Here is a 14,103-nt window from a genome sequence, read left to right on the forward strand (position 1 = left end):
TATTTTTGTTATAGGCACATAATAAATAGCCATTTCATCATAAGAAATGCATTTCCACTTGATCTTCTATACACACAGAAAATGAAAATAAAATTTTCAGAAAATAACAACAGCACCATTATTTTACGTGATGTACTCTGGTATTTTCCATTGTGTTCTATTTTATTAAACAAGGTTGATAATGAACAATAAAAGTGATTTTTCATTCCACTAATGGGTTGCTGCTCACCTTTTAAAAAACACTGCTTTAGAAACACACATAATAGTTCTATCCCTTTCAAATGTGTAAGACAACTTTCATATTCCCATTTTAAATCCTACTGTTTTATAGTAGAGCTATTCCCATTTTTCAAGTGCTCTTTTTTTTTTGTCTTGGCTAAGACACATGACTTGCAAGAATTTATTTCCCCAACCAGAGGTTGAACCCATGCCCTTGGCAGTGAAAGAATGAAGTCCTAACCACTGGACCACCAGGGAATTCCCTCAAGTGTTTTTTTTAATTAAAAAATTTTTTTTACTTTATATTGGAATATAGTTGATTAACAATGTTAGTTTCAGGTGTACAACTAAGAAAGGTGTATATACACAGGTACCTATTCTTTTTCAAATTCTTTTCCCATTTAGGTTATTAAAGAATATTTAGCAGAGTTCTCTGGGCTATGCAGTAGGTGTTTGTTGGTTATCTATCTTACAGTTTTTTTTAAGTAGATAAGATTTTTAGTTGGAGTTTCAATATCAAACTCTCAAAAATTAATAGAATGACTATACAAAGAAGTAGACTTAGACACTAGAAAGTACAGCAGGGCACCCCGTGTACCAATGGGGAGATACAATTTGCGTGTTTCTTCAATCTCACTTTCTGCTTTTCTCGTTGCTTTGATTCGCTTTGAAATTTCATTTGAAGTCATCTTCAAATGAAGTCATTCAAAAAGAAAAAATTCATGGTCCAAAGGTATTGAAATCATACAGTCTGATCTTTTATCACTGTGGAATTATGTTAGAAATCAATATCAAAAGATATTGGAAAATAACCCCCATATTTTCAAGTGCAATGTGACATCTTCCAAGAGAGATCTTTGACTTAGCCATTGAAGGCCTCAATAAAGTCAGATTGAAAAAATCACAGAGGGTGATTGCAGTAAAGAAAGCATGTAATTGAGAAATTAGTGTCAAAATGAGAAATATTTTCAGTGATACAATTTCTAGACCCCTTGATGCTCACCTCTGGACACAATTTGAGAAAAGCCCTCTTGAAACGTGGCATCCAGAACTAAACACAGCTTGACATGGCCATTGAAAGGAATCATAGGATTATTACATTTGAAGATCTGGAGACCATATTCTTATTGATGCAGGTGAAGCAGTCTAAGTTACATCTGGATCTAAACTATGGGCTGCTTCTTATAGTCACTACCCTTGACTCACCTTTCCCCACAGGGGGTGAGGAGTCACACCAAATATAAAATATTTACAAAAGGATGGTAAGGATAATCTATTTTTACTAAAACTTGGAAAGGAGGAAAAAAATATGTTCAAAATCAAGGGGTATTTTATTGAGCTTTTTCCAAGAACAATTTTTATTAAGTGTACTATCTGTAAAAAGTTGTATGTAGCCTTTTAAAAATATCTCAGATTCTAAAAAGAGAAACAATTGATAGGGAATAAATGCTAAAGGCATAATAACAGAATATAGTACACTAATGTGTGTTATCATAAAGAAGTTTTCCTTTGTCTTGTTAAAACTATTGTTTGTCCAATTTAGGAAGAGATTATAGCAAAATATCACATTTGTCAGAAAATAGGAGAGGCTGTGTTCCTGAATCTCATTAGATCAATTGTGTCACTTTCTATGTATTTTACATAATACCTAGATGTTTTGGTTTTGCTCCCCAAGAAGTTAACAACTATGATTCCAATCTTGCATGAGAAACAGATATGGAAACCTTGTCTATGTAACTAGTCTTGTGATTAATAGAACAGCTTAGTCATGGGTTACTAAGAAAAAGCTTTTAGGTGTAATTAAAATAGAAAAGGAACAAAGTCAGATCTTTCCAGGCATAAATGTGCATTTAAAGTTTCATAGTTTCATATACTTTATTTAGTGATTTATAATATGAACTATATCTTTGGTCTTCATTCTCATTTTTGGCACAGAGCTTCTAAAATCTTTGGAATTTCCTACGGAACCTCCGAGGTGGCGCTAGTGGCAAAGAACCCATTTGCTAATTAATGCAGGAGATGTAAGAGACATGAGTTCGATCCCTGGGTCAGGAAGATCCCCTGGAGGTGAGCATGGTAACCCACTCCAGTATTCTTGCCTGGAGAATCCCATGGACAGAGAAGCCTGGCAGGCTATAGTCCCATAGGGTCACAAAGAGTCAGACAGGATTGAAGCGACTTAGCACGCACATATTTGGTAACAATTCAGAATAGTCCTTTTAGCTTTTATTCTGTCCTTTACAAAGGTATGCAAGGATCTACTAATATCACTAAAGATCTTAACTTACCTTGTGCATTCTCTAGTAAATTTAATGTTTTTTGCTCCAGTTCTTCAAGAGTCTTAGCATCAAGGGAAATACTCTCTAAGAGTTGGAAACGTTGATTTTCTAAATGGGGAACTTCATGACTTAATACAATAGATAAGAGTTGATCTTGAAAACCTTGGAATGTTACTGTGAAGTTTATCATAGTAACAAAGCTATAAACGAATGGAGGAAAATAGGGGTTGTCTATTTCTGTAGATACATATAACCTAAAATGTGAGAAAGGCACCAGTTATTATTCAAAGGATATGCAGAGGAAAAAAATGAAACGTATTTATTTAATAACAAAAAAAATTTCTTCTGGAACTAAACAAGATTAATTTTTAGTTTTATTCAGCCTTGTGCACAAAGTAGGCTCTCAGTTTATACTAAGTACTATCTAGAACTTTAAAAATAGTAAAATAAAAAAATAATTAAAAAAAAGAAAATAACAGCTTACATAAATATGTAAAATTTTAATAAAACTATCTGGAAACAAAAATTAAAAAAAAAAATCACAAAAACCAATTCCGTTTCCTACAATGAAATGTTACTCATCAATAAGATGAAACAGACTGCTGACATATACCAACGCAGTGATAAATCTCATACGCATCATGCTGAGTGAAAGAAGAATTTCTATTTCTAAAATCACTGTGACAGAAAATCAGTGGTCACCTGGGCCTGGAGGTTGGGATAGGGGAAAGACTACAAATGGGCCTGAGTGACTTTTGTGGGTGATGGAATGTTTTACATCTTCTTTGGAGTCATGATTATAGGACTGTCTATATTTGTCAAAACCTATCAAGTTTGTATTTTAAATGAGTGAATTTTATTGTATGTAAATTTCATCTCAATAAAACTAATTTTTAGGAAAAAATACATAAAAATACAACCATAAATTATATACATATTTGGTCTAAGCATAAGGAAGAGGAAAAAATGCTACATAATGGAAGTTTTGATTTGCTACTAGATCATTGTAAAGACTATGGTTTTCACCCTGAGTGAGCAAGAAGCCAATGGAGGAATTTGAGAAGAGGAGAGACATGATGTTTTATAAGAGGACCACTCTAGTTGCTGTCTTGAGAGTAGCCTGTACAGAGGGAAGACAGGGGACAAGAAAGAAGCTAGTTCAGTTCAGTTCAGTTCAGTCGCTCAGTCATGTCCGACTCTTTGCGACCCCATGAATTGCAGCACGCCAGGCCTCCCTGTCCATCACCAACTCCCGGAGTTCACTCAAACTCACGTCCATTGAGTCGGTGATGCCATCCAGCCATCTCATCCTCTGTCGTCCCCTTCTCCTCCTGCCCCCAATCCCTCCCAGCATCAGAGTCTTTTCCAATGAGTCAACTCTTCACATGAGGTGGCCAAAGTACTGGAATTTCAGCTTTAGCATCATTCCTTCCAAAGAACACCCAGGACGGATCTCCTTTAGGATGGACTGGTTGGATCTCCTTGCAGTCCAAGGGACTCTCAAGAGTCTTCTCCAACACCACAGTTCAAAAGCATCCATTCTTCGGCACTCAGCTTTCTTCACAGTCCAACTCTCACATCCATACATGACCATTGGAAAAACCATAGCCTTGACTAGATGGACCTTTGTTGGCAAAGTAATGTCTCTGCTTTTGAATATGCTATCTAGGTTGGTCATAACTTTCCTTCCAAGGAGTAAGCGTCTTAATTCCATGGCTGCAATCACCATCTGCAGTGATTTTGGAGCCCCCCAAAATAAAGTCTGACACTGTTTTCACTGTTTCCCCATCTATTTCCCATGAAATGATGGGACCAGATGCCATGATCTTAGTTTTCTGAATGTTGAGCTTTAAGCCAACTTTTTCACTCTCCTCTTTCACCTTCATCAAGAGGCTTTTGAGTTCCTCTTCACTTTCTGCCATAAGGGTGGTGTCATCTGCATATCTGAGGTTATTGATATTTCTCTTGGCAATCTTGACTCCAGCTTGCGCTTCTTGCAGCCCAGCATTTCTCATGATGTAATTTGCATATAAGTTAAATAAGCAGGGTGACAATATACAGCCTTGACGTACTCCTTTTCCTATTTGGAACCAGTCTGTTGTTCCATGTCCAGTTCTAACTGTTGCTTCCTGACCTGCATAACAGATTTCTCAGGAGGCAGGTCAGGTGGTCTGGTATTCCCATCTCTTTCAGAATTTTCCACAGTTTATTGTGATCCATACAGTCAAAGGCTTTGGCATAGTCAATAAGGCAGAAATAGATATTTTTCTGGAACTCTCTTGCTTTTTCCATGATCCAGTGGATGTTGGCAATTTGATCTCTGGTTCCTCTGGAGACTGGTTAAAATGTGAGAGATAGTAATGGTGGCTTGGAGCTATGTGGAACCAGTGGAAGCATTCAAGAGTGCTCAGATTCTGGATCATTTTTAGTTTTCATAGCAACCCAGTATTTTGGGCTGCACCAGACTTCCCTGGTGGCCTAGTGGTAAAGAATCGTCGGCTAATGCAGGAGACACAGGTTTGATCCCTGGGTTGGGAAGATCTCACGGAAAAGGAAATGACAACTCACTCTAGTATTCTTGCCTGGGAAAACCCGTGGACAGAGGAACATGCCAGGTTACAGTCCACAGCGTTGCAAAAGAGTCAGACATGATTTAGCAACGAAACAACCTTTTATAAAGGGTGAAATTGAGGCTTACAGAGGTTAAATAAGTTGCCAATATCACATGGCTAACAAGTGACAGAGAGGGAATCTGTCATCATCTGCCTTCTAAAATAGTCCCTCCACCACCTCTTCAAACATGCAATTCAAACATGGGGACGAGGCTATCAGTTCAGGGCGATGTTACTTCAGTAGTCTTTGTAAGCTGTTTAATCAATCAGGCTGTATTCAGTGAGAAGGAAGGTGTTAACACAGTGCTTTCCAAAGTGCATTCTGTAGAACACTATTTTCTGAAGAGGATTTGTTCAACAAATAAAGAGATTTTAAGCCCTTGTAGGAAAGAATCTTGTTTAACTTAGTTTAACCCAGGTCTTTAAAAAAAATGCAGAATTCCTTTTTTGAGTGACCCCCCACTCCCACCCCAACTAAATCCCTGGAAATGATGCTTTGAGAAACATACTTTGGAAAATGTGTTACTAAGAATTCTAAGGAGTAAGAATTAGTTGAGGAGTAAGAATTTGGTAGCTCTGCCCAAGTTAGAGGATTCACTGACCAACAAGTTTAAGAGTCAGGACAACTTGGTAAGGAGTCAAGTCTGTCAGAGTCCCTGTAAAGAAGTTAAATGCACCAGGCTAGGACCATTAAAATCACCTTCTAATTCTCATTACTGATTACTTGCTTACTATAATCTTTTGATTATGAGTTGAAGGAGAGAATGCACATAACTGAAAACACAACGTCTTATTCCCTTGGGGACTGTATTTTTGTTGTAATTAAATTTGGCTGTATAATAGTGCTTTGTGAAATATGTTGATGAATTGGTTTCCTGGAGGCCCATAAGTGCCTGGAACATGGACACAATGTTTCTATCTGTCTAGGCAAAGTATCTTTTTGCTCTAGGTAGCAGAAGTGGATTTTGTTTTTTAAAGAAGCAGAAGCTTTTCCTGGCCAAATAAAATACTGTGCAAACAGATCAAATTGAGATCCATGGGTTCAAGTGGGTCTGGGCTTCCTGATTGCTGCCCTTCTTGCACTGCTTCTGAAGACTCTTCATAGAATCCATAGCTTCCATCAGGCACAGTTTGAAAATATTGGTTTGGAATGACTCTACATAAAAATCTGTTCTCCATTCTGTTTACTATTATGTGCTACTGGCAACACAAAAACAAAAAGAATGTTCAAAATGCAATCTGACTTTTTTCACCAGGAGAACCTTATCAGGGCTGAAATATGGGACCTACAATATTATCTATCTTTAAAAGTATAAATATTTGAGTCAATTCAGCTATGAAAGACATTACCTAAATTTGGAATTGTATTCAATCTCAGAATCATTAATCTTTATGAAGTATTGTCCTCTTCTCTGGTAGATATCCTTCTTCAAAATTTCCTTTAAACTTGGAGGTAATCTTTCAGGAAGATTCTGAAAATAAATAAAATAAAGAAAAAATTCATTTTACAACAAATAAATCAGCTGAAAAGGCACAGCATTTAAAACATGTAAATCTTTAATGTCTAGATACCAGTGAAAACCATAAGAGAATTGAAATATATTGCATTTATTTATGCACTTATTTATTTATCATTTTTTCCTTTGACAAAGTTACCTATCACTTACAATCTGTGTGTTAGCTATCTGGAATTAGGTCATTTTGTCTAAATACCTGCAAGAGAACACTCCCTCCTGTTTTCATGGCATTCTCAATTGTTTGGATGTAATTGCTATCCTCAGTGGAGAGCTCCTGCAGCCTAGGTCCTTCCATCTGACGGATCCAGTTGTGTGCTTGCTTATGTGGGTCAATCAGCAGTGGCCACTGCAGGCCATTCTTGATCAAGATGGCATTCTCTGTTGAATACTGTCCAAGAGGAAGTCCCTGATGATGCCATTGGCGGATCTGGAAAGAAATCATTAGTTTTTGTTGTTTCATAAACTTCTTCACATCTTTTAATATCGTACAGGATACTAAAGAATCCTACAGATTATCAAATAATCTTTAAAAGGGCAAATAATCTTTAAAAGTCTTTCAGTCGTGCCCAACTCTTTGCAACCCCAGGGGCTATACAGTCCACGGAATTCTCCAGGCCAGAATACTGGAATAGGTAGCTTTCCCCTTCTCCAGGGGATCTTCCCAACCCAGGGATTGAACCCAGGTCTCCTGAATCGTGGGCAGATTCTTTACCAGCTGAGCCATGAGGGAAGCCCTTAAATGGACTAAAGAAATGAACAATTTAAACAACTGGGATATGAAATTTTTGGTAAGGTGACTAATTATTCAGGACATTACATTCCTTTGTTTATCAGTAGGGATGAATGTTCATCACAACAGACATCTCATTTTAGATTTACTTTTCAGTCCCTAATTAATAATGAGGTTAAGAACCTTTCCTATGTTTATGGCTATTTGGATAGTCTGTTTTGTGAGCTGCCTGTTCAAGACTCCTGCCTATTTATTTACTGGGCTGTGTATCTTTTGCTTAGTGCTTTATAGTGGCTCTCTTTTCTACTCTGAATAGGGCTCTTTGTTGAACATATGTATTACAGATATCCTTTTCTGTACTTTGACTTTCCTTTTTATGTTCTCAGTTGTGTCTTTTGATGAACAGAAGGTCTGTATTTTAATGTAATTCAATTGGTCAACTTTTTCTTCTGTGTTTCGTTCTGCTTAGGATATCTTTACTTTACCTAGGGTCATGAATACATTCTCCTAAATTACACCTTACTAATTTGCCTTTCACATTTAGATCTACAATTTAACTTCAATGACATTTTTGTGTGTAGTGTAAAATAATGTCAATTTTTAAAATGAATATTCAATTATCCACCACTGTTTACTGAAAAGCCTACCCATTCCTCATTGCACTACAGTGTCACCTTTGAAATAAATCAAAGTTCTACCTATTTAGGGATCTGTTTCTGGGCTCTCAGTTCTACTTCATTGGTATAGCTATTTATCCTTACATTGTTACACACAAGGATAAATAATACCAGTTTAATTACTGTAGCTTTAAAGTAAATCTTGATATTGCACATTTTCCCACCTAGTTCTTTATCAACATTGTGTTGGACATTTTGGCTCTTTGCCTTTTCTTATAACTTTTAGAATCAGCTTGTCATCTGACACACACACACACACACACACACATCCCTTCCTGTTGGAAAGTTGACTGGGATTACACTGTATCTTTAGATAAGTTTGGAAAGAACCGGCAATTTCAAAATATTGAGTCTTCCAATTCATGAACATGGTATAACTCTTAATTTATATAGGTTGCCTAAAATTTATGTCAATAATATTTTATAGTTTTATTTCTATAATTTAACACAACTTTTTGATAGATTCAGTATGATGCTGTGATAAATTGTATCTAAAAACATCATGCACCCTGTTTGTTGCTGGTATATAGAAATGCAATTGGCTTTTTTGTATACTGACTTTAATTCTGGAAAGTTTGCAAAATGTTTATCAATGCTCATGATATATCTACATATTCTCTTGGATTTTGAGATACATATAATCTGCAACATTATATATTTTTTGTCTCTCTTCTTTCCCCATTCTAATATTTTTTCATTTTTTTCTTGCCTTACTGTACTATTTAGAATCTCCAGTACAGTAGTAAATACAAGCAGAAATAGTAGATATACGTTTGTTATGTTCCCAGTCTCAAAAGAAAATCTTTTGCCAATAATTCATTTATTCAATTCTGATTTCTTCTTTGACCTGTGGTTAGTTTGGGAATACATTTCCCAACTTCTAGAAATATGAGGATTTTAAGAGAAGCTTTTAATTATATACTTCTAGCTCAACTGCTTTTTTGTCAGATAGTATAGTCTACATGATTCAATTCTTTGATATTTGTTGCAAGTTTGTTTATAGTGCATTACATGGTCAGTTTTGGTAATGTTCTATATTGAACATTGAATGTGAATGTTCTATATTGGCTTGAATGTGATGCTGTAAGTGTAGGCTGCAGTGTCTTATTAACCGATTAATAAGTCTATTTGTTGATTACATTGTTCAAATCTTTTCTATTCTTAATGGTTTGTGTGTTCTTTTTCTGTCAGTTATAGAGAGAAATGTGTTAAATTTTCACTGTGATTGTAGATTTGTCCATTTTTATCTATAGTTCTTTTAATGCTTACTTTATATTTTTTGAGGTCTATTTTTTTTTGTATCTATTTGATACAAACAGATTTAGAATTGTTAACATAATCTTGAAGAAGAATTAAACCAATTCTAATTTTAACATAAGCTTATTTAATTCTAGCAATCATTTTTTTGCCTTAAAGTCTATTGCCTTTTATTTTTGGTAATAAATGGCAAATTTCTTCCTACATTTTTATTGCCAATCTTCTTTATGTTTTAACTGTGTCTTTTCTAAAAAACATGTAGCTTCTGTTTTGTGCTTTGGTTTATACTTTTATGTAGTTTTACAATCTTAGACTTTTAACTGTACCATTTAGTTCATTTACCTATACTGTAATTACTGATACGTGATATGTGTGTTCAGTTGCTCAGTTGTGTTCAGCCTTTTGTGACCCAATGGACTGTAGCCCATGAGGCTTTTCTGTCCATGGAATTTTCTAGGCAAGAATACTGGAGTGGGTTGCCGCTTTCTACTCCAGGAGATCTTCCCAACCCAGGGATCGAACCCACATCTCTTGTGTCTCCTGTATCGTCACGTGGATTCTTTACCACTAGCGCCACCTGGGAAATCCCAATTACTTATATATTTTGGTTTGAATTCATTATTAGCATTGTGAAAATGAAAAGCCAGTATTCGCTTCTGAGGGTTGTATTTTTGATGGTCAATTTAAGTTATTAGTGGGAGAACCAATCCAAAATTATTCTCTATGAATGAAAAAACAGGTGTTTTCTTTTTTGCCTTTGCAACATCAGCACAGAACTTACATAGATAACACAATAAATACTTATTGATAAATTGATAAATGTAAGGTCTATAATTTTGGATATTTCTGAGACTACTAACTATGGTTTGACAAGAACAAGAATTTTATTAATTAGATGGGTTTCTGGGAGAGGAAATGGCAATATTTATAAGATAGTACAATTACAATGGAAAAGGGATATTTTTGACTGTTTCCCAGAGGATAAGAAACTTAAGGTGACTTAACTGAGGTATATGAGGTATAATTAAAAAAATACAAAGCAGACTTCTTTATTTTTACTTATAAAATAATCTCAGGAATGGATTCAAGCCCCAAAGTATGTGTGAACATGCACACACACACACACACGCACACACGCACACACGCAATCCAAACCAACAACAATCACTTAACGGGATAATAGAAATATGTTACTACCTCATGTTTTTGTGCCATGACTTCAATTAAAGAAAAGTTAGAAGACAAAGAAATGTTGTTTTCAGTACAAAGATTCTGCCACTTTTCCACAATCAATTGGCGAAATTCTGCTGTTAACACTCCACTGTAGACAATGCATGCTGCTGAAATAAGTATGTCACCCCAAATTCCTTCCAACTTGTTGTTTATTTGATCAATTGTTTCTTGCCATCGAGTCTAAACGTTCAAGTAAAAAGTTATTGATATTTAATATAAAATATTCTATTGTAAGACATTTTAGATAGTAATAGTCTCCAGGTTGGATCTATCATTGCTGTTACTATCTATTCTTATGCCATAGTTGCATTAAAATTAATAGTTTGTTGTTGTCCAGCCAACTAAGCTGTATCTGACTCTTTGAGACCCATGGACTATAGCCCGCCAGGCTCCTCTGTACACTGGATTTTCCAGGCAAGTATACTGGAATGGATTACCATTTTCTTCTCCAAAAATTAACAATGAATCATATGAAAAAACAAACTGCTTTTTGAGGAGAACATGAGTCCTATTCTTGGATTTGTGACTCTCAAATTTGCTAAGACTGATAGCCATTTCAAATACTTTGTGTGATAAAGTAGGATAATTTTAAAAATAATGATTCATTATAATATATTATTTATAACATTGTACAGGAGACAGGGAGCAAGACCATCCCCAAGAAAAAGAAATGCAAAAAAGCAAAATGGCTGTCTGAGGAGGCCTTACAAATAGCTGTGAAAAGAAAGAAGCAAAAAACAAAGGAGACAAGGAAAGATATACCAATTTGAATGCAGAGTTCCAAAGAATAGCGAGGACAGATAAGAAAGCCTTTGTATAAAGCCTTTGCACTTTTCACTGCAAAAAAATAGAGGAAAACAACAGAATGGGAAAGACTAGAGATCTCCTCAAGAAAATCAGAGATACCAAGGGAACATTTCATACAAAGATGGGCACAATAAAGGACAGAAATGGTATGGACCTAACAGAAACAGAAGATATTAAGAAGAGGAAGAGATGGCAAGAATACACAGAAGGAGTGTACAAAAAAGATGTTTACGACCCAGATAATCACGATGGTGTGATCACTCACCTAGAGTCAGACATCCTGAAATGTGACGTCAAACGAGTCTTAGGAAGCATCACTACAAACAAAGCTAGTGGAGGTGATGGAATTCCAGTTGAGCTATTTCAAATCCTAAAAGACAATGCTGTGAAAGTGCTACACTCAATATGCCAGCAAATTTGGCAAACTCAGCAATGGCCACAGGACTGGAAAAGGTCAGTTTTCATTCCAATCCCAAAGAGAGGCAATGCCAAAGAATGCTCAGACTACCGCACAATTGCACTCATCTCACACACTAGTAAAGTAATACTCAAAATTCTCCAAGCCAGGCTTCAGCAATATGTGAACCGTGAAATTCCAGATGTTCAAGCTGGTTTTAGAAAAGGCAGAGGAACCAGAGATTAAATTGCCAACATCTGCTGGATCACCGAAAAAGCAAGGGAGTTCAGGAAAACATGTACTTCTGCTTTATTGACTACATCAAGGCCTTTGACTGTGTGGATTGCAATAAACTGCAGAAAATTCTGAAAGAGATGGGAATACCAGACCACCTGACCTGCCTTTTAAGAAATCTGTATGCGGATTAGGAAGCAACAGTTAGAACTGGACATGGAACAACAGACTGGTTCCAAATAGGGAAAGGAGTACGTCAAGGCTGTATATTGTCATCCTGCTTATTTAACTTATATGCAGAGTACATCATGAGAAATGCTGGGCTGAATGAAGCACAAACTGGAATCAAGATTGCCGGGAAAAATATCAATAACTTCGGATATGCAGATGACACCACCCTCATGGCAGAAAGTGAAGAACTAAAGAGCCTCTTGATGAAAGTGAAAGAGGAGAGTGAAAAAGTTGGCTTAAAGTTCAACATTCAGAAAACAAATATCATGGCATCTGGTTCCATCACTTCATGGCAAATAGATGGAGAAACAGTGGAAACAGTGGCTGACTATTTTTTTGGGGCTCCAAAATCTCTGCAGATGGTGACTGCAGCCATGAAATTAAAAGACACTTACTTCTTGGGAGAAAAGTTATGAGCAACCTAGACAACATATTAAAAAGCAGAGATATTACTTTGCCAACAAAGGTCCATCTAGTCAAGGCTATGGTTTTTCCAGTAGTCATGTATGGATGCAAGGGTTGGACTATAAAGAAAACTGAGTGCCAAAGAATTGACGTTTTTGAACTGTGGTATTGGAGAAGACTCTTGCGAGTCCCTTGGACTGCAAGGAGATCCAACCAATCCATCATAAAGGAAATCAGTCCTGAATATTCATTGGAAGGTATGATGCTAAAGCTGAAACTCCAATACTTTGGCCACCTGATGAGAAGAGCTAACTCATTTGAAAAGACCCTGATGCTGGGAAAAATTGAGGGCAGGAGGAGAAGGGGATGACAGGGGATGAGAAGGTTGGATGGCATCACCGACTCAATGGACATGAGTTTGGGTAAACTCCGGGAGTTGGTGATGGACAGGGAGGCTTGGTGTGCTGTGGTTCATGGGGTCACAAAGAGTTGGATACGACTGAGTGACTTAACTGAACTGATAATGTATTATTAATGGTGTTCAATGATGGTAATAATGACCAGCACTTTTGAATATTTACTTATCTGACTGACATTTAAAAAAAAAATCTCATGAGAGGCTTTCAATATTCTGTTCAGTAAAAGCCCATTGACTTTATTTTAAGATCAAGACATTAAAGCTTAGAAAACTTAAGCAAGTTCACAAAGCTTCTGAAGAATGCAGCTAGGATCTGAACCCATATTCTTTGGCTATATACCCTCCTTCTACAACTGTGTATGCGCTTGACTGATCAAGAATAAAAGCATGTTGAGCAAGAACCACATCATCTGGAAACTTAAGGTCTGAGATAAGCTGTTCTACTTCCTCTCAACATATTCTTGATTCACAAGGATATCAGTAATCTTCCTCTGTGATCTCTCTCTGGTTGGTCTCATTTCATAACCTCTTTCTCCCTGCCACGTAGCAGTCTTCTGTGATATATATTTATCTAAACAAACTAAATTAAAATTATCTTGAGAATTTTGTAAGATTCTTTGAGATAGCTGCGTAATGACTTAAACCAAGACTCTAGTCAGCTGACTAAGGATTCAAGTATAGAGAAAGCAGATGAATTAGAAGAGAAATAAAAAGATGAGATAAAAGAGGTCAGAAGACTGACAAAACAAAACAAAAAAATGTTCTTTTCCGGTCTAAAGACATACCCTTCATTTCAGCCCTACCCATGTTTCTACATTAAGCTGGGGTTATTTCTCTGCTAGAAAGGAAAACTCATGCCATACTCATAGGCAGATTTATTATTTTGGGCCTCATCAGACAAAGCGTGCTGATGTTTTAGAAACAACTTTTTGATCATTTTACTCTGTTACCCCTGTTTGAAGACTATTTAATCAAGATTCTTTTATTTTTATCTCAGTAGAATTGCCTGTGTATGTGCTCAGTTGTGTCCGACTTTGTGACCCTGTAGACTGTAGTCTGCTAGGTTCCTCTGTCAATGGGATTTTTT

General features: G+C 36.2%; 1 protein-coding gene across 1 annotated transcript in view; it reads right to left on the reverse strand.

Annotated features, from left to right (window-relative positions):
• DNAH14 (dynein axonemal heavy chain 14) overlaps window positions 1-14,103 on the reverse strand; it is a 403,042-nt gene that overhangs the window by 82,167 nt on the left and 306,772 nt on the right. The window contains exons 66-69 of the mRNA XM_044943112.2: window positions 10,489-10,704; window positions 6,824-7,054; window positions 6,461-6,582; window positions 2,508-2,752 (exon numbers count right to left, since the gene is read on the reverse strand). Coding sequence (XP_044799047.2) covers window positions 2,508-2,752; window positions 6,461-6,582; window positions 6,824-7,054; window positions 10,489-10,704 — 814 coding nt within the window. The remainder of the gene's footprint in view (window positions 1-2,507; window positions 2,753-6,460; window positions 6,583-6,823; window positions 7,055-10,488; window positions 10,705-14,103) is intronic.

The sequence above is a fragment of the Bubalus bubalis genome, chromosome 5 (assembly GCF_019923935.1).
Source record: "Bubalus bubalis isolate 160015118507 breed Murrah chromosome 5, NDDB_SH_1, whole genome shotgun sequence".
Classification (NCBI taxonomy): Eukaryota; Metazoa; Chordata; class Mammalia; order Artiodactyla; family Bovidae; genus Bubalus; species Bubalus bubalis.